This window comes from Chanos chanos, chromosome 10 (genome assembly GCF_902362185.1).
Source record: "Chanos chanos chromosome 10, fChaCha1.1, whole genome shotgun sequence".
In the NCBI taxonomy this organism is placed as follows: domain Eukaryota; kingdom Metazoa; phylum Chordata; class Actinopteri; order Gonorynchiformes; family Chanidae; genus Chanos; species Chanos chanos.
In genome coordinates this window covers 16,504,883-16,527,741 of record NC_044504.1, presented here as the reverse complement: position 1 = coordinate 16,527,741, position 22,859 = coordinate 16,504,883, and the positions used below count along the sequence as shown (strand labels likewise).

The window sequence follows — 22,859 nt, the reverse complement described above, 5'->3', positions numbered from 1 at the left end:
TCAATATATAAAAAATTACTGCCCATGCAGTCAGTGAATCTGCATACATTAGATATCAATAAACTGGAATTACACAAAAATCCTCTCTTTTTCTTCCTGAAACTGAGAAAAGAGAGACTGACAGACTGATAGAGAGAGAGAGAGAGAGAGAGAGAGAGAGGGAGAGAGAGGCTGAAAGTGTTGTGATATTTCCTTTATGTTTGGAGAGTTTGTGCTTTGCTGATTAAATCTTTTCGGTGGTGACAATGTTTCAAACAAGCAGTCAGTCTTCCACTCCCACAGGAACCCTCTGACAGAGAGAGAGAGAGAGAGAGAGAGATTTTGGGTTACATTTGGGTTATTTATGTTAATAAACAGTGTCATACTGTATTAAAAATACATTTAAATACATTTGTTTTCCTCACCGTGCTAGTCTGACAGAATCCAAAGACTGATCATTCTTTTTGGTAAAAGTGAGTACAGGTGAATGCTCAGCAGTTTCCAGATTCCGATAATTTCAATAATTTTAATAATGACTATATAAAAAAAAAAGTGAGTCCACATGGAATAGCAGCCAGTCCAAACCCTCAAGCTTTGAATGCCAGATTAGCGGGCAGTGGTAACCGTGGAAATGTGTATCCAGCAGACGGGGCGGTATTCCGCAGAGTGGACTTAGTACCTCCTTTTACCCCAATGATGGAGGGTCACAGGTATTACAAAGACAATGATTTTCTGTCACAGAAACCAGAGTTTCCAGCGAGCATGCTTCTTGGCCTCTGTTTTGGACTTGCGTTTGGGGGTGGAGGTAAAGACCTCATGGGTGTAAGGCAGAGATGGATATGGGGAATCCTCAGCTGGACACAGCCTCTTCATTAGAGGCTGCAACTTATCCTCCTGCTGCTTAAAGTCCAACTCAACACTGACAGAGAGACAAAGAGAGAGAAGGGGGAGTGGGAGGTGGGAGTGAGAGTTATAATCACTTAGCAGAAAACTGCATTATCACAGGGTCACAAATACAAACATTAAACATCACAATCTCTGTTATTACACTGTAAGAACTTTTAATCAGTGACTTGCTTTTAGACATTCAACATTAAGAACGCAAATGTTTCAATGATATAAAAATAGCATTCAATAAATGTTTAAAAATAGCAGCCTTTTAGTTGTTGTGGGGTTTTGTTTTTGTGATAAATTTTGTTATGATATAATACCCCTGTCGTATTCTGTTATGCTTCAGTTTTTGCCGGGATTCGTGGATACACTGATACACTAGGTCTGAGGGCATACACTGATACACTATGCTTAGCAAAACTGGACAGTCCCTGTTGTCCGTATGACCATGCAGGCGCTTACAGCATTACAGCAGAAATTCAGTGTTACATCACACGTCATTCTGTAGTCTGGACCCTAGATATTACATAACACTGACAGACACAACACATTTACTGTCTCCTACTCTATGACTAATTCATTATGACGACACCATTTGGCAATCTTGTTGGGTGGCTGTGAGAAGTGTATATTTGCATGTACTTATGTGGGTTGGTCTCTGTGTGTGTGTGTGTGTGTGTGTGTGTGTGTGTGTGTGTGTGTGTGTGTGTGTGTGTGTGTGTCTGACCCCCTCTCTCCTCAGTACAGTCATAATCCTCTGGTTGATCAGATTATTCCTGACGACTGCGGGAGCTAAGATCTGGGATTAACGGTCAGGGTCCCTAGAGGGGGAGCGGAGTGGGAAGTCCTAATCTGATCTAAATAAAACCATTCATAACACGATTTGGCCTCTGTATGCTCTGATTCATCAATAACAAGAGAGCAGAGATAGAGTGGTAGATCATCCAAACACTATTTATATCTTTCTCCTTGCCTAAAACACTCCACTTGCTCTCATCAGTTACCCCTCCACATCGCCCTCATTTATTCAACTCCAAACAAGAAAGCGAAAATCAATACAGCTGTGATCATTAATTACATCCATTTACAGAACAGCCATTGTGTTTAGGCTACTGGCACCTTAACCCCTTCTAAAAGAATTCCATTATCTGTAACTAGTCAACCAGGGGAAGACTCTTAACATCTGACATGAAATGTGTATAGAAGATTATAAAAGTTAGTTTGATGGAGCTGCAATGGGGTGTGTAAGGGTCAGACTGTACTTTGTTGGGTATATAAGCTGTCTGGTTCATATGTCAGACTTGGCCTTTTCAGGAATCATCTTCTTATTGATCTGCTTGCTGCTTTGTCTGTATGAGGTGTTACTCTTGGGGCAGAAAGAGTGACTCCAAATTGTTTCTATTCTGCAGTTGTGTGTCTTGTTTCACACTAAAAGCTATTGTGTGGCTTCTTGCAGTTACAAGAAAAACACAAAGCATAAGACAAAACCTCTTGGGACAACCATGCTCAGGTCTTTTTTTTCTCTCTGTCCTGAATTTTTCAATTAGAATAACCTCTCCCTGTCTTGGTATATTTAGATGTTCCCTGAGTTTCATTGTCTATTTCCAGCTGTTTTGCAAGGCCAGCAGGTTTTTGTTTTTTTTTGGTTCTTCTGCACAGAGAGGGAACAGTACTGCATTGTACAAGTCCTATTTGCTCTCACTGCTTATTAAGCAATTAATCACAGGCTAGGTTGGCTCAATTACACTGCATGGATAGAGGAGTCTGCAGAAAAGCCTGGACTGTATGTTTGAGTGTGAGTGTATGTGTGTGTGTTAGAACCTTCAGACAGCAACCCATATCAAAAGATAACAGAGAAACGATGTATTGGAAATTCGACTAGGTTATCATGAGCTACTCAAAATGCTGTAATTACAATTCAGCTGGGACTGAGGGTTGTTATTTTTTTTTTTTCTCAGAACAGGATAATGTTGCCGTAAGCTTGATCATAACACTGTACATCAGCCCATAGAAACTCCAGAGAAAGGATATTGATTGGTATATTCTGAACTAGTAAGTGCGTAAACCAAAATATCTACAACTAGTCAAATATAAATGGGTACATTTACTGTTTTCTTCTTTGGTTCAACATTTATTTATACTTTCGGCTGGAGAGCAATAAGATTTTGATGAACTTCTTCATTTACATCTCTGTTGAGGTTTTACCTCAAAAGCCTGACATGCACATGACACAAGACAATAATCGACACAACATGTTATGGTCAAAGTCTTCCTCACTGGGACTGTGATTCAAAGCCTTGTGATGCCACCGGTCGGGTCAGGTGTCAAAGCGAACACAAATGGTTTGGCTCTGGGATCGTTGGATGGCTGGATTGCTCTGTCTGTCTTCACACTTCAGTGACTTCTAACATCAGTGGGGCATTCAGTACAACTGAAAGCGAATATTTGGGGCAGAACATGGACCTTCACTAATACTACTTTCCCACAGTGACTCTTGTAACTGTGTAGCTGAAAAGAGGTGGTGCCAGACCATGCATATTTCAGAAGATACATGCGGCACTCTTTGCCCTAGACAGGAGAACATGCCACAACAAGGACTCGGGATAGTACAGGGAACTGGCAATTACAAACTGGGAAAAGGGGTCAAATTTCTTCACATATACCAGATTACTCCATGACTGTGGAGCCTCACATAATCTCTGTTCTCTCTTCGCCATGACGATATCTTATTATGGGCAAATCTGTCCCTCATTTTTTTTTTATTGCAATCCACACACAGTAACAACAGACTCAAATTGAAGCATTTCGGGGCTGCTGTTATGCAACTGCTCAGTCTCTGGGCGCTTTGTCAAACAGTCCATTCATTGTAATTTTCAATTTCATCAGTTCAAACAGGTTTTATTGATCAAACCTAAAGTCAGGCTGGACACGATCTTAATTCATGTCCACTTTACAGTGTTACAGAGCATCCGGAGAATCTTATTTTGCTGTGATTGACAGCATAGCTAAGCCGACATGAATATTTAAGCAAGTCTCCTTATTGTTAACATCGAATATGCCTGACCCCTGGTCACATTCAATTTTATGCTCTGCCTCCTTATACTGCTGTTCAAACACACTCAGACACACAATCATGAGGGCTTACACACCTTTCATTTATTTATTTTGATTGTATGTACTTTATTGGCATAACACTGATAATTACAAGCCTGCTGTAAACTATATAATGTATAGTCTAGTAGCACTCGTGTATTTCGGACAGAGCATTGTTGTCACATCCATCTGACTGCACTTGAACCATAGCGTCACAAAATCAAAACTTTGGCCAAGCGCTTGAAATATCAATGTCACTAAAAGTAACTGTCACTGCAGCATCTTGAGACACTCAACTTTAGCTCCAGTGGGCTTATGTTGTCTCAGAGGAAGTTTATTTGCCTCCACCCACTTGTGATGGATTGGGACAGGTGAGTTTAGAAGAGTGTTATGAAAGGGCAGATTTGCTGAATGACAGCTCAGCTGGAAGTGGGTTAGGCACAGGATGAATTTATGGGCTCAGTCTCTCTGTTCTCTCACTCTCTGTCGTGCCAGTGCAAACTAAGCGGCCTCTTCAGTTGAGAAATGCAATATTCCTCTGTAAGACATTTTCCCCCATAACTTTTTTTTTTTGGCCTCCTTTGATTTGTTTCTAAGCTCATTAGCATTGTCTCTCTGACATTGTCTCCTGCAAGGTGATCACTGACCCTAGTTTGACTGACTCTCTCTCTCTCTCTCTCTCTCTCTCTGTCTATTGATTTCCCACACCTCCACAGCTCTGAGAAAACTAATCACACATACAGGGTACTTCCACAGGGTGTAAAAAATAGCATGGAAATACTATAATGTATCAGATTTATGTAATATATTCTTGGAGTATAAATACTTAATGGCACCTGAATTGCTGCTTATTATGAGAAATACAGCTAATAAAAATGAGAGAGACAGAAATCTCCATTACCTTATTACACAGAAATAGCTGATGGTATAATGTGGAAGCAGCCTTTCAATAGCTGTCTCCTTACAATTAAATAAAAGCCTGCAATCTAGGTAAAGGTCCAACGTGGTGTGTAAAACTCTACAGCGCAACTACGATTAGAACAATAAGTCGTGCGGCTATGAATCTCAAGTTGTCTGCTGATTCCCTGATCTGATGTCAGAGCTTGAAAAGAGGAGAGGCTAAAGTGGCAATCTAGCTCTTCCCCGGAGGAAATCTCGGACACTGTGATGAGAGAAATGATCATCTCCTTGGGTAAAGAAAAAAAAACAAAAAAACGGCCCCTCCGATTTCTCTTTTCTTGATGAAAAATTCATTCCTCTCGGGCGCCAGCTCATCAGCATGCCCTCTGGAAACGACGGTGGCACGATGCTGGTTGGCTCTGCTCTGCTGATCGCTGTGCCACTTTCTGCCACTCAGTCTGTCACTGATAGTGTGAACTCACTCACGCTGGTATCTCATACTGATCAAAGAGAACATAGAGACTGAGGAACAAACTGTTTCTGGACCAGAAACTCTTTCCCTCTGTTTTGTGTTACAGGAAATATTTTGCAGGCCAAATAGAATCCCCCAGAAAAAAAAGTTTTAAATATTACAAAATTGATAGAAACATCAGTTAGCATTTCCCCTCAACTCTTAATTTGGCCCCATACACTAAACTGATCAATAAGTCTTCAGGGAGCGGTCTGAATCAAGTCAAGTCAATTTTCTAGTGCTTGAAATATCAATATCAAGGCTCAAGGCTTCAAACACAAGTCAAATCAGAAGTCAAATCCGTTAATAGCTCCTAAATGACAGACACAGTTCAAAATCATATTACTGACACTGAAAACATCAGTTAATGGCAATATAGTATTTAAATTCCCTGACAGATTGTCAATTAACTTGTTAACTTGCCAACAAATTTTAGCCAAAGCTTCTCTGCAATCAAGGAGGAAGCCAAAAGGATGGAAAAGCAAGCATCAACTCTAATCTTGTTCCGTTTTTAGGTGTCAAATGAAATAAGAATGTATTTATCATGTGTTAATTATTTGTATAGCACAGGTTTTGCATTAAACAGTCTCCTTGTTATTCCATAGTTTCTCTTTTTTGTTACATTGAAAGTAAAACTTACAAATGTCCAAGCCCAAGCCCATATTGTATAGCGAGTCAAAGTCTAGAGTCAAAACAGTGGACCAAAGGTTCACTCTAAAGTTACACAGACGTTAGAGTGACTCAGGTGTGAATCTTTCATTTGAGTTGGCAGCTGTGCACAGCAGTGTTCTTCACTTCATCCTTTATTGTCCTGCCCTGAACTGAACAGGTTCTCTTGAGGTCTAAAGGCCACAGAGATAGTAGTACTAATGGATGATAGAGTCAGGAGTTCATCTCAAGCAGTGCAGGGAAAATATTTGTGTTCCTTTTCAGTCATGTAATTTTAGTCAGTTGCTACTTTCCACCTTTTCATTCCAAATCATATCAGTTTTCATATTCCCGCTCTATCATGAGACAAATTTACTTGTACAGAGCATACCATTAACATTACCTAACCGTTAATGGTACTTCTGATTACATTCCCATACTGAACAAGAATCTTCACGTATGATGGAATTCAGCAGTAATCTGTGTTATGATAGGAATGTTCTGTACAAAAACATTCAAGTTCTTGTAAATTACCTGGTTAAATGTAGGGTTTTTTTGAAGTGAAAGGGATTTTCTGGATGAAAAATGTATTAAATTACAAAGCATGCTGTTAATTGCAGTTACATCATAATCTGAGTGTAAGTTCGAGTTAATACTAAAACAACAGCACGCTATTGTATCCAGCATTATTGCATTGCCTCCAACAATGAGCATCATCAATACAGCCGGAAAAAATCAGTGCTACACACTGGTGTTATCTGCACAACTAACACAGGTCCTGAAACATCGTCAAAATAAACCACTGACCTCGTCCCTAGTCTGTTGTTTAATCACTGATCTTTCTACTGTGGCCAGAGGACGGCTGAGGAAAACAAAACAACGGTTTTGCTCGGGACACCCAGCACCTACACACACACAGACACACACACACACATATATATATACATATATATATATATATGTGTGTGTGTGTGTGTGTGTGTGTGTGTGTGTGTGTGTATATATATATATATACACACACACACACATATACATATACATACATACATATACATATATATATATATATATATATATCTGAGGACCAAGTCCAATCGACATGCAACTGATGAACCAGCTGTACTGAACCACCTTCACCCCCCGTCATCCCCTCAGTATCTATGACAACCACACATCACTGTCCAAAGCTTCAATCCCACGCACCCCGGCTCCATTTCCACGCCCAGTTCTCTGAGTCATGTTTCAATCATATTTCAGCTGCACTCAATTTACAGGATACCTTGGGCATGCAGTTGAGCTACCCAGTCCAAGTTTTGCTAAAATGTATAATTCATTCAAGTGTCATGACAATGTATGTTTGCTTAAAAAACATAAAAAAAAAGCCTTATCAGGCAAAATGATATAGATACATATTTAGCAATCAACTTGACATAATGTTCACATACTTGTGATGAAATGAGGCTTGCATGATTTTCTTTTAGTAAAACAAGGGCAATTGTGTGTCAGCTGAATATAACATAAAAGAGAAGGTTAAAAATGAATTCAGTAATTAATTAAGAGTGAACTGGAATTTCACTGAATTCCTCTTATCATTGTGTTATTGCTGTTACTTGGTCTGTCAATGGTTATTAGTAATTAGTCTTGATGACATTAATGAGGGCACTTGTATCATGTTTTTTTTTTTTTTTTCTGTTGTTTGATATTTAGGTTCTGTGGTGGTAATTAGAACATTTCTTCCTTTAAGATTTTTACTCTCCAGAAACCTGCAAGTGGTAATCAGTGTGTGTGTGTGTGTCTGTGTGTGTATTTGTGTGTGTGTGTGCGTTTTTCTGTGTGTGTGTCTGTGTTTCCTGAGACGGTCTCCATAGAGATTCTGTAATCATGCAAACACATGCAGATGGAATGATGATACCCTGTGGAAATGTGTGTGTATGTGCTTTTTCATACTGAGTGGAACATGCATGTAAAGATCTCGTATCTGATCCTGGTAAATGTGTTTGCACTATTAGCTATGAGATTGTATGGTATCATGTTTTTTTTTTCCATGATAACTGTGGAAGAGTAACATCTCTGACACTACATCACAGTTAGAGGTGCAAATGAATGCACCCAAAAATGCTTCAGAGGCAAAATGTGGGGATGTGGGCATGTGAATGCATATTGATAATGTACAAACATTGATGGAAAAATATCCAACTGTGAAGTGTATGTGTGTGTGTGTGTGTGTGTGTGTGTGTGTGTGTGTGTGTGTGTGTGTGTGTGTGTGTCTGTGTGAAATGAGAGAGCGAGAGAGAGAAGGAGAGAGGGAGAGAGAGAGAGAGAGAGAGGGAGGACTACTGCACTGTGAAGGAGAACAGCCTTGTTGTTATGGAATCACTTGGCAAAAAGATTGCTGGCTTTTAATACACACTTAGAATTCCTAACAACACATTTGCCATCCTCATTTTTGGCTTCCCATCTTCTGGTGTTCTTGGTCTGTCTGCTGTCTCTCTCTCTCTCTTTTCTCTGTGGCCTCTCTCTCTCTCTCTCTCTCTCTCTCTCTCTCTCTCTCTCTCTCTCTCTCTCTCCCCTTCTCACAGTTTGCCTATCTTTGAGTGTCTGTCTTCACATTTGCTCTCTTACACATGAGTGAACAAAACACACACACACACACTCAAAAAAAAAAAACACACACAAAAGGAGAGGTTGTAAACACGCTTAGCATTGTTGTGAGGTCTGACTCAGATGCCTGCATCATCCTCATTGCCAGAAGAGACGCCCCTCACCTTTAAAGAATGACTTTGAAGGGCTCTTGCAGACTGACTCCCATACAACATTCCCAAAAAGTGTGTGAAGAGTAACACAAAGGGACGTTTACCAAAGCCCCCACCTCCTTTCGTCTCATTCAATAACTCTACGGGGTCAAAATGACAAGGAGAGTGGTGCCAAAGACTGAGTGGATTTGTCACCTGCCTTAGGATTGTATATAAATACACACTCTCATGTCTGGTCAGAGTGCCAGTGTAAGGATTAAGTTATGTAAGGACAACAACAGACGCACTCAGTCATTTTCCCCTGGAAAATTCATATTCACAATGTTGGTCTGACCAAGACTGTACCCTTTTACAGCTCAAAGGCCTTCGCTGTGTCTAGTGCAGTCCTATCTCACCGCAGTCCTACACAGTAAAAGTACTTCATACCCCTGCCTGGATTTGACCCAGCATCTCTCTCCACATTCCAGACCATAATTTATACCTCTAGGCTGAGCTCCCATTTGCCTCTGTACACAGAGTCTATGTGTCAGTGTTAAATTAACTCTGAAAGAGTTTATATGCTCCCACTCTCTCTCTCTCTTAAATTTCATTTAACTCTCTGGGACTGGATTTGACACTGGGCGGTTTAAGAATGATTTATTTAGTGCGGAGTAGTGTTGAAGAAAATAAAGAGGCTCACCTGTAGATGATACAGGCACTGTTACGGCACGTGTCGCAGTTAGCTGTGTCCTGCCCTGTTCGATAAGACAGCCTGTGAAGATACATAGAACAAATATATATATGAATTATAATTCTTACAGCTCAACAAATGCCAATGTATGAATCAGTGATTGGTTAAAAGAGAAATTTTACAGCTAGTTATATAAAACACATTTATTGTCATGATAACTGTGCATTAAAAAATCATTTGTATTTCATTTGAATGTAAATTGAACTTCTTCATGACAATTAATAAATTAAATGCAAACATAAATAGAGTAAAATAAAGGAGATATCCATCATATTCATTGTGGCTTTATGTATGAGTTAGCTCATGAATTAATTGTTGGACACACAGATAATTAATGATCAGCTTGCAAGTAATTACATACTGCTTTGTGAATATGTTTCGGTACACATACTGACAGATCCTTATGATAGATCCTTATGAAGTATAAAAAAGGATTTATGTGAGCCTAATTAACCTCTCATTATGATATTTATTAAGATGTATTCATTAGATAGATATCTATAAGATAGATATTGAATAATGAAATCATGTGTCCAAATGCAGATACATGAGAAACAGGGTTAGGTCAGGTGATAACCTCATAATGTAATGCAATATTTGTTCAGCACTTCAATGTGCAATTTTTTTTAATTCCTAAGAGACAGCAAATACATATACCTGGAAGCCACAAATATCTTTTAATTGTTCATTATATATTAATGAACCGTTAATTGAATCGCTTTGTTGTACTCCTCCTTAGCAAAACCACTGGGATGGTTGTGATAAGAAGCTCAAAATCCAGTCCAGATTATCTGAGATCTTCCCTTTTGCTGATAGTGAGTCTCATTCATTTTTTCCTATTCTGGGAACAAATACTCCTCCTTAAGCAGACGGTAACCTTGAATGTACAAATGTAGAAAAAATTCACAACACAGGGTGGGGATACAGATGCCCTGGCAAGTGAGCTAAAGGCTTGAACCAACATCCCAGAGAGAAAACATGTTTGGAAATCTCTTCCCATCTCTCCCTGCCTTCAACTCTCTCTCCAACCCTCCTCTCATAGAGAGGGCTCTCTGCAATGAGAGACCTTTAACTGATTAAAGTGAAATTGAATGGAAAGGCCTGTAATGGAGTAGAATGGAGTTTAATAAAATGGAATGGGTAGAGTCCTTCATCAAGTTTTTTTCTCCCTTTGGTGTCAGCGGTGGGATTACTCCAGATGTCAGGGGAGGTGGGAGGAGCCAAAGCCAGGACAGTGGAGCACGCAATTACTGGTTGTCACGGTGGTCTAATAAATGATGGCTTTAGAGATCTTGAACCCCAGCGTGACCTCGTGTGTGTAGTTTAGAATGATCTAGTTCACGAATGGGATCAGTGATGCTGAAGAGCAGAGTAGATCGTTGTCTTTGATCACTGATCTCTCTTTCTCGCTCTCTCTCTCTCTCTTATTTGTGTAAGTGTGCCTTGCATAAGAAATGTAAATTTGGTCCCCTGCTAGTGGCATACGCAACTGTATCCCTGCTGATGTCAGCTTGGCTAAAGGACAAATCATACCCTCTGGCTGCAGTTGCGTCCCCGGCATGCATGAGGGGGGCAGATGTAAAACTGCTCTTTTTACAATAGCTTGTAAAATACACATGGGACTGCACATATTCAAAAGGTGGAAATACAGACAAAGACTACACAAAAAAGCAGTTCTGAGAAGTACTGCAATGGGCTATTGATCTATACTTATCACTGTCGCAAAAGACTTTACATGAACAATGCTGTAGAATGACTACAGTTTACATAAATGCATTTTAAGAGGCATAGGAGGCTAAAACAAACGAAAGATTAAACACATTTGAAACGTAGAACCATAGTGGGACGTTCCAGTATAACACAGAGTGGCCAAACCGATTCAAACAATGCACTGCCAAACTGGACAGACTGTTGGAGTCATTTGCACACTAATGAGGAAACCATGATAAGGATCAAAATGCAGTTTTGGCTTTGGAACTCTTTTGCAAACCACTGAATAACAGCCTTTGGATGTCTCACCAAAGCAAAGCACCATACACAAAACTGGTGTTAGTTACTGCTGTGCCTATATGAATCCTGTCCTGCTAAACAGAAATGGTCCCTCCTGGAGACCCACAGACTTACACAGACTTGCATTTGCCTTACACAATCCCACATGACACTACTGACCAACAATTTGATAGAACTGCTTTTTTTTTTTAATAAGGGGCCAGGGATGGACAAGGAAAGGAAAATGTTCTCCAGCGGTTCTGGGACTAACAGTTCTCTTTGGAAGGGCAAGAGTGGATGTTGACTTAATACCAGAGGGCTGTTGGTTCTAATGCCTCTGATCTTCCTCTCACTTCTGCCATTGTGACCTTGACAACTGCACTAAACCTGGGGTTGCTCCAGCAGTGCTGTAACAGAGTACCTCTTCTCCCCTACAAAGCAATATGGTGAACAATCACACAATAGTCCTTCCATACAATATACAACTATCCCTATAAACCAAGAAAGAAACAAATACTTTTCCATTAATGCAGATTGGTTCTTTTCAGAAAGCACTAATTATCCAGATTTCTTTCAGTAACTAAAGGTGTGTCTATTAGCACAAAGTGCCTGGCATAGTGCCTGGCTCCAGAGTCTGGTCTTCCAGAGAGACACATGCCAGGGTGCTCGAGCCCTGGCAAAGATAGCAAGATCCATCTCAGCAGACCACAGCTTGCAACTGGATTGTTTGCTCTAAAAGCACTGCTCTCACCCTGAGAGGGGACATCAAACCCTTGGCCACTGCTCATCACAGCAAGAAGAGATGAAGCGTTCAAGGCTTTCATGTACATCTCTGCACCACTCGCAGCTCAGCACGGTCACTTTGAAGATACCTTGTGTGCCTGACAGAGTTGTTTGGGAGAGCGGAGATGAGCAGAAGACCCGGAAACGGTCTGTATGTCTCTAATAATAGTTCTGAAACACCCGGCAGGCTGCAGGAGTCACCCTCACCCACGCCTCTCTCTCTCGCTCTCTCCCTCTCTCTCTCTCTCTTTCTCTCTCACTCACACACACACAGACACACACACACACAAGTACACACATACGCACGCACGCGCACACACACACACACACACACACGCATACACGTACACACACACACACTCTCTCTCTCTCTCTCTCTCTCTTAGGAGAGATGAAAGGGCTGCCTGATGAGGCGCCACTAATTGAAGCTCTTTGAGCTGCGGTTTTGTGTTTCTGAGATTGGCCAGGGCGGTGGAAGAGGGGGCTTGTTTTCCACTAGCACAAGATTAGACAGGGCTCCTGTGTCGACGGATGAAGCTTAAAGGCCATTAGCCAGTCCTTCCCAGCCCAAAAGGCCTTAAGTGCCCAAGCTGAGGGGTTTCATATGAACCCCACTGCTGAGGGTGAGATGGCTATTTGACATACTTCAAGGAGAGTTTAAGCTCTAGGTTACATTAGACTTAGACTTTTAGCAAAGAACCAGCCAATGTGAAGAACCAATGAATATCACTGTAACGTGTGCAAGAAAGTAACTGTTTGTAATTTGTTTCAAAATAACATGGTTTAACAAAGCAATAAAGAATTATGTACCCTAACAAACAGAAGAACATTGGTTGACTAACCAGTTCTGTTGATTTTATTACCAGCGACAATGATGTTATGATTAATTACCTTGCCTGAATACACATGAACCTTAATTTCATTAGCGTCAATGATTAATGATACTTCTGACAACATGTGGTGCTGCAATATTACCCTGTGGGCCTCTGTCCAAACCCAGAAAAAATTCTCTAAACTTTACACAATTTATCTGGACTGCTAATAGCTGCTGTGATGTCCTGAATCCCTTTTCACGGTCTTAGAATGCCACGTAAGCATAGCCCAAGAGCTGAGTCAGGTGGCTCTCAACCTTGTAGCATCTCATATGTGTATGATCGACCCATAATGGAGGGGAATTACGAGCCCCTGAAGAGGCTTTATTGTGTTGAGTTCTTTACTCTGTGTAGGCTGGCATTTAGCACAGAAAAGGATATGTCAACGTTAGCTCCATTCCTGCTTAAAAGAGTTACATCTTGTTACACGAGAACACAACAAACTAAAAATTCTTCTTCTTCTTTTTTTCCATGTGCTTGCCTTTCACTGCATTTACAAGACTCAAATAATTTGGTTGATATCATTTTACCCAAGCCTGATCCTGATCTAGTTTTTTAATGACTATCTGGCACATCAGAAAACAGTTGTGAAGATAGACACAGGCACTTCCTAGAAGCATCTCATGGCAACATTGATTGTTAGTAGTGTTGTAGTACTCGAGGCCGATCTTGGTCTCGAGATCGGTCTTGTCTCAGAATTGAAAGCGATTCTACTCGATCTTGAATTGGTGTCACACTGGAGCGGCATGGTTTGGGCCCATAATTTTAGAGGGAGACCTCGAGATCGTTTTTTTTTCACCATGATGACAATGATAAACTTTTCCACTTTTCATACTCTCAAAATAATTGAACACAACAGTAAAAAAAACAATAAAATGAATCCATTATTTCACATTGCATTGACTGGTGCTATGTATTTGATATATAATGTTGGCGATGTAGGTGACCCCAGAGTGCAACGCTCCTTTGAATTCCGTTGGTCCAACTGAGCACCAAAAATGAGCGTGCTCGGTCTTGATTTGGTCTTGACCGCCCCAAAAGTCTTGGCCTGACTCAGACTCGACCCTTTAAGATCTTGGTGTTGACTCAGATTTCATATAGATGGTCTCATCCCCCTCACTAGTTGTTATTTAGGTATGTTTATTTGACTGAATGGATTTAGTGGATATTGCTTTGATAGTCATCGATCTGGGGCGTATCTTGTAGTTTCATCATATCTAAAAGCATCACCGAATCCCGTTTATCCTCCAAATTATATTTCAGTGTGAATGCACCATAAAAGACAAAGACAGATGGAAAACCTTCCATACAAAACTTATGAAAAAAATGAACTTGCAGCACTGACTTGTTGAAGAATTTTCCAGCTTCCATAAACATTGTTCAATTTCTAATGCTGCTTTGAAAATGACCGAATGAAACATAACATTTTCTATCAGCAACACGGAACATTGTGAGAACTGTAAGAGTAAAGTGGTGGTACAGCAGAACGGTTTAGAGAAGTACAGGTGAATCTTTAGTCTGAAGTCTGAAGTCTGACTCACCCTTCCCTCTGGGCCTCTCCTTTCTCCAGTTCCTGAATGACCCCCAGCAGGACTTTGATGGTCTCCTGGCTGGAACTGATCAGGTTCTCCATCGCCTGGAGCTGAGCTTTCACATCTCCCTCCGCCCCTGGGAGAGGAATTACCTGCTGACAGGCCTGCCCCACCCTGGACTTGCCTCCGGTGCACCCTGGCCCTTTTGTAGTATCCATAGTAACGGTGTGTCTGGAGTGGCAATGAGTCTGCACATGGGCTTGAGAGGAGCAGCCGGCTGAACGTGGGAGAGTCTGTGACTGCGACTGTGATTGTGACTGTGTCTGCGTGCCGTTCAGATGGGAACCATCCTTCTCACGCTTACGCTGTGCAGATGGGCTCTCCGGACACTCAACCTGTGTCAGGGATGTCCAAGCGATAGGGCCCGTGATCTTTGAACTCCTCTCGCCCCTGTCCTGCAGGGGCTGCACCGAGCAGGAGGCAGAGGTGGAGCTCTTGGAATTTGGCTCCTGCCCCACGACTGCCTCATTCTCATTGGGCAATCCCTTGTGTTTGGTCCTGCCTCCTTGAGAAATTGCCTCTCCCTTGGCATCTGATTGGTCCTTCTCCCTGCCCACACTTGAGGGATCAGGACATGATTTGCCATCAGAGCAGTTAGGGCCTGAGCTGAGGTCAGGCACAGCACTGCAGCAAGGCGTGTGTAACAACACTCGAGTCCGCTGAACCCTCCCTTCACATTTCTTCACTTCTCCACTACCCATAACATCGCTCAGGAATCCATTATTCTGGCCTGGGTAGTTCTCTACCAGAGCCGTATGTTTGATGGTATGCCCTTTCTTTCGTTCAAAGGGGAACGTCTGGTAGCGTTTCTTTAGGTCTGGCGAGGTTTGTACGGCCGTGCTCCTGGTGACGTTCGGGATAGAGCGTCGGGCGGGCATGGTCATGTACCTCCTGTGCGTGAGCTTGCAGGATGCGGAGCGCCCCCCCGATCCGCGGGCTAGGCGTGCTGCAGCTTCATTCTGCGCCTCACAGATATCCTTGAAACGCACCTGCAGGGCTTTGTTACGTTTGCGCACTGTGTCTCCACGGCCAGGGCAGCCGTGGTGCTCCACTCCCACAGACAGACCTGACTCTGAGTCCGACTCTGAGTTAGACAGAGTGCAACGCCCTGCCTCCTTACTCACCATCACTCCTGAGAGAGAGAGAGAGAGAGAGAGAGAGAGAGAGAGAGAGAGGGGAACAGAATGGGAATGAGAGAGAGAAAGGGAGAGGTAGGGATGTAGGATCAGAGAGAGAGAGAGAGAGAGAGAGAGAGAGAGACAGAGGTAGTTTAGTGAGAGTAAAATGGCAGTGATAAGAACTTGAGCACAGATGGCCTAGTTTTGTCTTTTTCGTTACTCATAACATCCTGACAGTGAAAGACCTTTTTGTTTTGTTTATGGTAAAAATTGCAGCTGACACATTGCAAACCAGTATTCATGATCTCTCTTTATACTTATCCTGGCTCTCTCTAATGATGCGTAAAGAGCGGAGCTTTCAACGAAGATAGCTGTACCACTCCAAATCATATAGAGCCTTTTGTACCCTGGCATCTGAAATGCAACTCAACACTTGATGGCAAATATGGAAATATGGAAATGCAATTATGAGAACAAAAATTATGCAAAAACACACCAGCAATAAAAATCAAAAGAGCATGTTCATTCTGTTTAAGGTTTAAATCAGACGGTGTAATACAATATGCACCATGACGGATAATTTATCCCCACACAAATATCTCAAAGATGGTGGAGTCATTTTGAAACTGAAAATTTGAGAGATAAAAAGTGTTGTGTTTTGCGTGTGACTGGGTGTTTAAAAACATCTATGCAGAACAGTTTTGATTTGTGGTCAATGAGCACTTGCATGTGATCACCTCTGTTTCCAAGTGTGTAAGCTAGTAGTTAGTATGTCTGCATTTAAAAATACCATATTTACTGCTGAAATTTGATAAATAATTTTCTGGTGCAACTGTCTCTTTTTGTGGTAAATTAGATGTTCATCAAAAGTAATTTCATATCTCTTGAGCAAAAACATTTAATGTTATAAGATATCTCTTAAAATACGTAGTCAAACTCAGTTAAAGAGAGGAAAGATGAGTCAAAGTCTGGTTAACCCATCTTTAATATCACCAGCTGTCTGCTTAGGCTCATCCAACATGGCATAATGCATTGTATTGTGTGTGTGTGTCTGTAGTTTGCCAGTAGGCCTATAGCAGTCAGTGACAGAGAGAGAGAGAGAGAGAGAGAGAGAGAGAGAGAGAGAGATACAGAGAGAGCACAAGAAAGAGAGATGGTGTGTGTGTCTATGTGTTTGTGTGTGTGTGTGTGTGTGTGCGTGTGTGTGTGTGTGTGTGTGTGTGTGTGTGTGTGTGCATGTGCACACGTGTGCGTGTGTGTGTGTGTGTGCGTGTGCGTGTGCGTGTGCGTGTGTGTGTTTGTGCTTGTGCTTGCGCACATGCGTATTACAGAGAGAGAGAGGAAAACACCAAGATAAACAGCAAACATTAATGGTATGCCCCTTGTGACAATCTAGGGAAGGAAGGATGAAAAGCCAGATAGTTCAGAGATGCAGTTACTCAGAAGCTGACATGGATAGAAAATAATACAGAGTCCTTGAAATAAATAACATTACAATGCTGTTGCTCAGTAACAAGGATTACTGAATTTGCTTTCATCAAAAGAGATCATTCTTTATAGAGAACTGCTCACTGAGAGTTTACCTCTGCTATCTTAACATTCTGAGAGATTGGAGCTTTCTGCCTTTCTGTCCTCAAACATTCTCTCTCTCTCTCTCTCTCTCTCTCTCTCTCTCTCTCTCTCATTCCCACCCAGAGGTCCTTCCCTGACCCTGATGATTTGTCCACAGTCATCTCCAGGATTATGAATAATGCATGGAATCTAAAATTGCAAAAGTAATCCTCTTAAATCTCCTCGTGTACTTTAGCAGACTGTGTTGTCTGTTCAAATAGGCCCGTACTACTGCTTAAAGGGAGCAAACTAAAAAGAACACACTCCATGCACTGTATCTATGAGTCCATTACTGTAATAGCCTTGTCTTCTTTTTTTTTTTTTCCGATACACAGCTCAACCTAGCCATAGACAGCTTCTCTTGTTCTCAATTTTCCTTCACAAGCATCTGTCACTCTATCACATTTCTTTTAACCTGCTATCATAACCCTGGTTGCTTTTCCGCTGGTTACTCTAGGTGTCCCTAACAGTGGAAAACCTCAATGACAGTAATATATTTACAGTGCTATATGTAAGCTTTGCTGAGACAGTGTTTCTGAGACATGAGTCTGTACACCAAATATCGAATTCCTGCAGAGCTCAGACCCTTGTGTTCTGAGTAGATGTACAACAGGATGTTCAGCTTCCTTTCATTACTGCAAAATGACACTCTAACAAGTCTTGAATGTAAGTCACATTTTATTATTCTTCATGTTACGCATCAGCAGTTCTATCATTCATCGCACGTCCACTGGTCATACGTGAAAATTAAACTGCGGAAGGTCCTCGTTTAAATCCTTGCGTCTGGCGAGATATTTGCATGGGCTATTATGAAGTCACTTCACTGAAGATGTGACTTGGTTTGAATCAGTTTGTTATCTGAAAGTTGTTTCCCCTCTGTCTCATTAGATATTAATTTCGTGGGAAAGATATCGACTAAATGATTGTTCTTTACTGCACAGAAACCAGGGCTGACCCAGGGGGGCTGCAGTCATCTGCCCATTCATCTATCATCCATCCATCTGTCCATTCTTCCATCTGCCAAGCCATCCATCCATCAATCCATCCAGAAATCCTCCTGACTGTCCATCCATCCATCCATCCATCCATCCATCCATCTTCCATATATACATTCATCCACACATCCATCCATACATACATTCATGAATCCTTCCATATATCATTCCTCCGTTTAGCCTTTACCATTAGTTTGACAACATAAATGATGGAAACAGAGCAGACAAACTACCCTTAGCCATGGGAGCACTTTCCAGTCCAATGGGAGCAATCCAGTCTGTCTGAAAGAAAAGGGAGGCTTAATATTTTGAACAGGGCCCAGGTTTGTGTGCAGCTCCTTCTAGCCAAGCTAGAAAATCACTGCTATGGTGCCAGCAGCATCACCGCCATGGTGCCATAGCCATGTCCGCCTCTGTTCATTTTAAAAGAGATAAAGTGTGAAATTCTTTGCATCTTTGCACTGAACATCCACTACCCTGAAAATAAGTCTAAAATACTGAGTAAGTCTAAAATAATGGTGGGCAAAGCTAACGTACATGGACATTGATGACGAGTAGAATGCATGATTAAGTTAGTTCTTCGGTCTGACACTTCATTCAAATGTCTGCATTCAGAAAACGCAGGTGTGAACTTACAGTCATTGTTAACGAACGATTCAAAACATTGTTGATGAGACACATTCTCGTCCATTTATCTCCATCCAGACTGCAGTTCTCTTTAAAAGGGCTATTTTCTCTCTCTGTCTCTGTCTTTGTCTCTGCTCCCTTTCTATACCTGCAGGTGGTGAGAATTTGTGACTATGATATCAGATATCTGATCTTGTCCTTCCTTTATCATAACAGATTCAGTGTTTACCAAATGATGTCTCTGCTCCAGCCCCATTGATACAGCAATGATTTAAGAACATAGTTTATGACACTGACTTTTCCAGCCAGATGGTCTTTTTAAACGCCAAAGCATTAGCCATGCACTTAGGCCATCACACTTTTTTTTATACGATGTCAATTTGCCACACCCAATAGCTATAATATGCTAATTTAGCTCACAATCATAAATGAACCTATATGCTGTAGTAGAGTCTTTAGGCTGAAATCACTTTAGCTCTTTTAAAACAAATTGAATCAAAAAGTTTTGAGGTGGGATTCCATCATAAAGCTCTGAGTGTCCTCAAGGGTCTGGTGTGCAATTTATCTAATTTCCTGTTTAGTGTTCTTTACCAACTTAAACATGTTTTTTCTAGTGTAATGTTAGCATTATTCAGCTACTGCATTCTTTCTAAAAATTCCTTAAAACTCAAGTATCTTCTTGGTAAATGTAGTTGACAGCAAGGTTTTATGTACTTTTACAGCAAAGGGAGATGAAATGGAATTTCAGAAGGAAGGATGGGCAGAATTTTAGAAAAATAATGATTTTATTTTGCCCTCTGTGAGAATGTTCCATTTTAACCTTGTTGGCCTCTTTGAAAAACAATTGCCCTTTGCCTTTAGCTCACAATATTCATTTTTGCTCCCCTGAGTGGTTACTTAGACAGACTTAGCTGTGTGGCATAACGAGTGTTCCCTCAGTATTCACAGGCTCCGGGCTGGCTCTCTCCTAGTGCCATGCCGAGATTAACTGAAACTGTATTGCTTCAAGCTACCCCTGTGAAGGTATTCTTTTTGACATTGGATTACCAGGTTTATCACCAAGCTTCACTTCTGCGTCGAGAAGACACGCTGGGAATCGACCAGTTGCTACTGCTAGAGCCTTGCTTTAAAGGATATGAGATGGAAGAAACCTGGAGCTTTATTTATGGAAAATACCTTGGTGTGGTGATGCTGGGTTGTAGTGGTCTCTCTTCTAGGATTACAGGTGTACCAGGAGGTATCAACATTTTCTTGAACTGAGATATGGAAAATATGAGACTCAGACCTGAGAGAGTTAAAGAGAACTCTATGATGACTCTGTGATGACCTGTGCTTCCATGCTACTTAAAGCATGTTGTATTTACATGTTATTATGACATTATTCAGGGTAATGAGAGAGAGAGAGAGAGAGAGAGAGAGAGAGATGGTGGATCAGAGGAGGCGGCTGGGTTTCGACCGGCTGGGTGGATGGAGACATGGATAGTTAAGGAGGAAGGCAGGTGACAGAGTGGAGATTGAGTACGTGGAGTGAATCTGTACTAATCTGTTGCTCTATGACAAATGTGGGCAACAGGGGAATGTGGAAGACAACACAGTCTGAGGAGGACAGAGTGACAGGGGGATAGAGAGAGAGAGAGAGAGAGAGAGAGAGAGAGAGAGAAAGATGCAAGTGAAGGAATGTCAGCTGGCCCTGGTTGGTAAAGATCGCAGGGCTGATATCAGAGAGATGCTCCAGTCTGAGAAGGATTACAGGGAAGACCCTTCACCAAGGCAGAGTAGAAGGAGCAGGAGGTGGGGGAAATGTGTGTGTGTGTGTGTGTGTGTGTGTAATGGAAAGGCTGGGGGTGAGGGGGTCGGGGTGCAAAAGAATGAATGTGTTACAGAAGGAGAAATAGAGCAGTGTTCAATCTTTTTCTGAAGAGCAAGGGATGAAAGTAATATGGTGTTCTTTTTCCCCCAGACAAGTATGTGAGAGAGTGATATTTTCCTGAAGTTATTTTCTGTAAAGAGAATATGAGCTGTTGGATGGTACTGAAGCTCTGTATCATTTCCTATATCATTCTCTCACACAACAATGGGAACATAAAGAATATGATCAACCACTCTGGCCCTCAGACAGAAGGAATGATTCTCTTATCTCTCTCTCTCTCTCTCTCTCTCTTTCTCTCTCTCTCTCTCTCTCTCTCTCTCTCTCTCTCTCTCTTTCTCTCTCTCTCTCTCTCTCTCTCTCTCTCTCTGTGTGTGTCTCTCTCTCCCCTCAGGGCACAATGTTCCAGTGCACCAAACATGTGTTCTCACACATACATACAGAGAGAGAGAGAGAGAGAGAGAGAAAGTCTCCCTTATTAAAACAATAAAACTTAAATTACTGCAAAAGGTTATGAAACATAACCTTGTTTAAAACTCAGGCATCATAAAATAAATGACTGCAGGATGAGACTAAACTAAAAAACAATAAACGAACAACAAAAATACCAGTGGGTCGAATGGTAAGCAAAACTGTTCATGGATCCTCCCTTTAATTTCAATTATAGACAGGAGACCGAGATCACAACATGGTTTTTTCACCTGAAGCAGATTAGCATGTTCAATAAAAATAATGGAAAGTCATTTTCCTCTAAAAGGGATTGAGAGCCTTTAATGACATATACAAATGCATGTTTTAATTTCAATTTGAAACCTTTGCTTTTTGAGAGAGAGGGGGGTGGGTCTATTCATCTCAAGTGGACTAATGTGTTCAAGAAAAAAAGAAGGAAAAGTCATTTATGGTTCTCTAGGAAACTGACAAGGATATAGGGCTGACAGAAAGAGCAGAGAAGCACAAAACATTACTGCACAAACATGCGACCATACACCGTGGTTACCCAGCAAATTACAAAAACCATCGCACTGACTCACCTGCCCTTACGTGCAATCCGAAACCCCTCTACATCTCACACATTTCCATATACAGTATGTTGTATGTGACCTGGGTTTAATACGGCTTATGAAAGACTGGGTCATAAAAAGATTTATTTTATTTTCATGTCATCTCACAGCATGTTAGCTTAATAACATTTATTAGACAGCCGTTCAAGTCATTTTTTGACTGACTGAAATCAGTTCAGTTCCGCAATGTTCTTTCCTTCACCATCTTTCCATAGCAGTATACAGTGTCCTAAATTTATATTTCAAATTCCTTTTGAAATATACATTCTGTATTTTAGGGGGGGGGGGAAGAAAGGTGAAAAGGTAATGACTAAATTAATTGAGATGAATGAAATATATAATGATAATTAAATTGATATAGAATGAGAGAAAGTCATTTATATAAAGTGCCTCTCTGACACTTCCCATCAAACTCTCCCAAGCTCTGTTTTTTTTGTTGTTGTTGTTTTTTTTCTACGTTTTGTCAGAGGTCAGAATCCACTGCATAAAGCGGTGCCACCGTGCTCACTGCTGATTCATGTCTTCACCATGATTTAACTCAAACTTACTCAACCCCCTCCACCACATCTTAGTTTAGACCTAAATCATCAAACGCAACAGTCTCATCTAGAAGATATACTCAGCACCTGGGGGAGAGAACCAGCCTGTCCTCACACAAATCAAAGCAAGTCTCAGCACATCAAACCCCATTTGGAGTTCAACTAACTGCCTCCTATGTGCTTTATGAGGACAAGGAGTTTGAATTAACAACCGAAAAGAAGGGGAGAAATGTGACTTACCCTGAGAGGAACCATCAGAGGCAGACGTTTAGAGGAGGAGAGAGCGGTCTTCTCTCCTGT

The 22,859-nt window shown here is 41.3% G+C and overlaps 1 protein-coding gene across 1 annotated transcript; it reads right to left on the bottom strand.

Moving 5' to 3' along the window:
• Nucleotides 1-714: 714 nt before the first annotated feature.
• insyn2ab (inhibitory synaptic factor 2Ab) lies at nucleotides 715-15,868 on the bottom strand. Its single transcript, XM_030787288.1, has 3 exons — nucleotides 14,691-15,868; nucleotides 9,455-9,526; nucleotides 715-898 (listed from the first exon to the last, which is right to left on the bottom strand). The coding sequence occupies exons 1-3, from the start codon at nucleotides 15,866-15,868 to the stop codon at nucleotides 715-717; spliced, it is 1,434 nt and encodes a 477-aa protein (XP_030643148.1).
• Nucleotides 15,869-22,859: the final 6,991 nt, after the last annotated feature.